Raw genomic sequence first — 2,489 nt, 5'->3', positions numbered from 1 at the left:
TGCTACAATTTGGAATAGACACCAATTGTATGACTCTTTAAAAGGCAGGGTAACACTCCTCAATAAAATATTCTAGTGGTGTTCAGAGTTATGCCTTGTGATGCTGCTAATTTTTCAATTGACGGGAATATTGTGAAGCCTCAAACTCTTCAGCTCACTTGCCTCTGTGCTCCTTCATCAGTTTGTGGGCTGTAGCCAGACATTCAATCACAGTGGAATTACATCAATTAAAAGAATACAGAATTTTAATTTACAGTGATGAACTATGCCAAGATGTTGTCTGATTGCTAAAATTTTAGTTCTGTGGAAAATGCAGTTTTGTAAACTGGCTCTAACGTCTCGCTAACTTGGGAGCAGACATTCCCATGATTCCTTGAAAGGGAAATATCAGACTCTGCAGTGTAGACTTGTTGGTCAAGTGAATGTAATAATATGGCTATGGGGTGACACAACTATTTTGCTGGTTGCACAATTGTTGTGCCACACTCTATCTACTGAGGCCGGCTCTACCCTTGGGCAAATGGAGGCGGCCTTTTCTCAGGCAGCTGTATGGAGTGATGTTTAAAGGTCATAAAATCATTTGTTCTTTAATTTGCTACTTTAATTTGCCTAATTTACATTATGCATTTTTACGGTCCTGTTATGCATTTTCTGTTTTTATATTGTAAACTGGCCTGTGATATTCAGTTGAAGGACATAAATTTAATAAATAAGAAAAATAAATAATAATTTTATGAACAAGTAATTCCCCCCATATTTTTATATGAAAAGTCAGCTGTTGAGCACTGTTGCAATCTGTAACACCTTTAAAGTTCATTTTCAGATTCTACATCAATGGGAAGAGAAAATCATACAATGGTGACAGAATTTATCCTTGCTGGGTTTTCCAATTTCCCAGAACTGCAGATTCCATTGTTTCTGGTGTTCTCTCTAATTTACCTGATAACTTTGATGGCAAATATAATCATCATCACTACGATATGTCTTAACCGCAGCCTCCACATCCCCATGTACTTCTTCCTCTCCATCCTCTCCTTCTCAGAAATCTGCTACTCACTTGTCATTATCCCCAATATGCTTGCAAATCTTCTAAGAGAAAAGAAGACCATTTCCTTCATTGGCTGTGCTACTCAGATGTACATTTTCCTGGGCTTTGCATTCACAAATTGTTTTCTTCTAGCAGTGATGGGGTATGACCGATATGTCTCCATATGCAAACCTTTACGTTATCAGATATTGATGAATCAAAGACTCTGCACCAAGCTGGTGGCTTGTTCAGCAACAACTGGATTTCTTTTTTCCACCTCAGAGACTATAATCATATTTACCTTGCCTTTCTGTGGGCCAAATAAAGTTAAGCACTTCTTTTGTGAAATAGAACCTTTGCTTGAATTAGCCTGCGGCCGAAATTACATAGGTGAAATCGTCATTTTCATTATTTGTGTTTTGGTTATAATTTGTGCATTCCTGTTCATCCTTCTCTCATACATTTTAATTGCAAACACTGTCTTGAAAATCCCCACAACGGCTGGGAAGCGTAAAGCCTTTTCCACTTGTGCCTCCCATCTTATTGTGGTCGTGGTGCACTTTGGGTGTGCTGGCATTATCCATTTCGGGCCCAAAAACAGTTACACGCTAGATGAGACGACTTTTATTTCTGTCTCTTACACAATGGTGACTCCCTTGTTGAACCCCTTGGTGTACAGCCTGAGAAACAAAGATGTCCAAATAGCGCTTAAGAAATCGCTTGGCAAAAGCTCCTGCACCCAAAGAATGTGAAAATTAAGCGTTATCCACTTTGAAGAGGAATTATGAAACCCAACAAATGCTGTATCTGTAGTTTAATGGACAAAGAACACCTCAAATAGTATTGTAGCTTTTTCTCATCTTTTTAAAAATTCATCTGTATATGGAATGTTCACTTGGAAAAATGTGGCCTTGCTTTAGCATTTACAGACAACTTTGATTTTCTCTTTAGTACATCACTGGAAAATAAATTGGGTTGTGGGAATTTTCTCATAAATGAACCTGTAATCATTCAGCCCCGCAACAAAGGAAATGTTTCCAAAGATTACTGTTGTTTTCTCCCAAATCCTAGCCCTCATTTTCTCTACCAATCATTCACGCAGAACTATTTCAAGCTCATATAGTGCTGAGACTGAAGTGTCAAAATTGTTCCTGTTGAATGGCTGGTACCAGTACATACCCTGGCCGAGGCTCCTCTTGTCTGCCATTTAACCCTCTCTCTTCGTAACTGCTTCCTTCACTGGGAGCTGGCTCATTCATGACACGTCCCTTGCTACTCTAAGATTCTATGATTCCAACAACAGCAATGGAAAAAAGAACCATTCATGCAATGCTGCTGAAAACGTAGGTGCCCAAGCCAGGTGTTTACTATATAATATCATCTATATAATACCATATAATATCAACTAAACATATGGAGAAGTGACATAACTTCTATATATGTTTATTTGGGCTATGGGACG

At 38.5% G+C, this 2,489-nt stretch overlaps 1 protein-coding gene across 1 annotated transcript; it reads left to right on the top strand.

Moving 5' to 3' along the window:
• Positions 1 to 808: 808 nt before the first annotated feature.
• Positions 809 to 2,146, top strand: LOC308469179 (olfactory receptor 10R2-like). Its single transcript, XM_081024523.1, has one exon. The coding sequence runs from the start codon at positions 835 to 837 to the stop codon at positions 1,777 to 1,779; it is 945 nt and encodes a 314-aa protein (XP_080880649.1). The 5' UTR covers positions 809 to 834; the 3' UTR covers positions 1,780 to 2,146.
• Positions 2,147 to 2,489: the final 343 nt, after the last annotated feature.

Source organism: Podarcis pityusensis, assembly GCF_964106645.2.
Source record: "Podarcis pityusensis genome assembly, contig: HAP1_SCAFFOLD_411, whole genome shotgun sequence".
Lineage (NCBI taxonomy): Eukaryota > Metazoa > Chordata > Lepidosauria > Squamata > Lacertidae > Podarcis > Podarcis pityusensis.
This window is presented reverse-complemented; position numbering and strand designations above follow the sequence as displayed.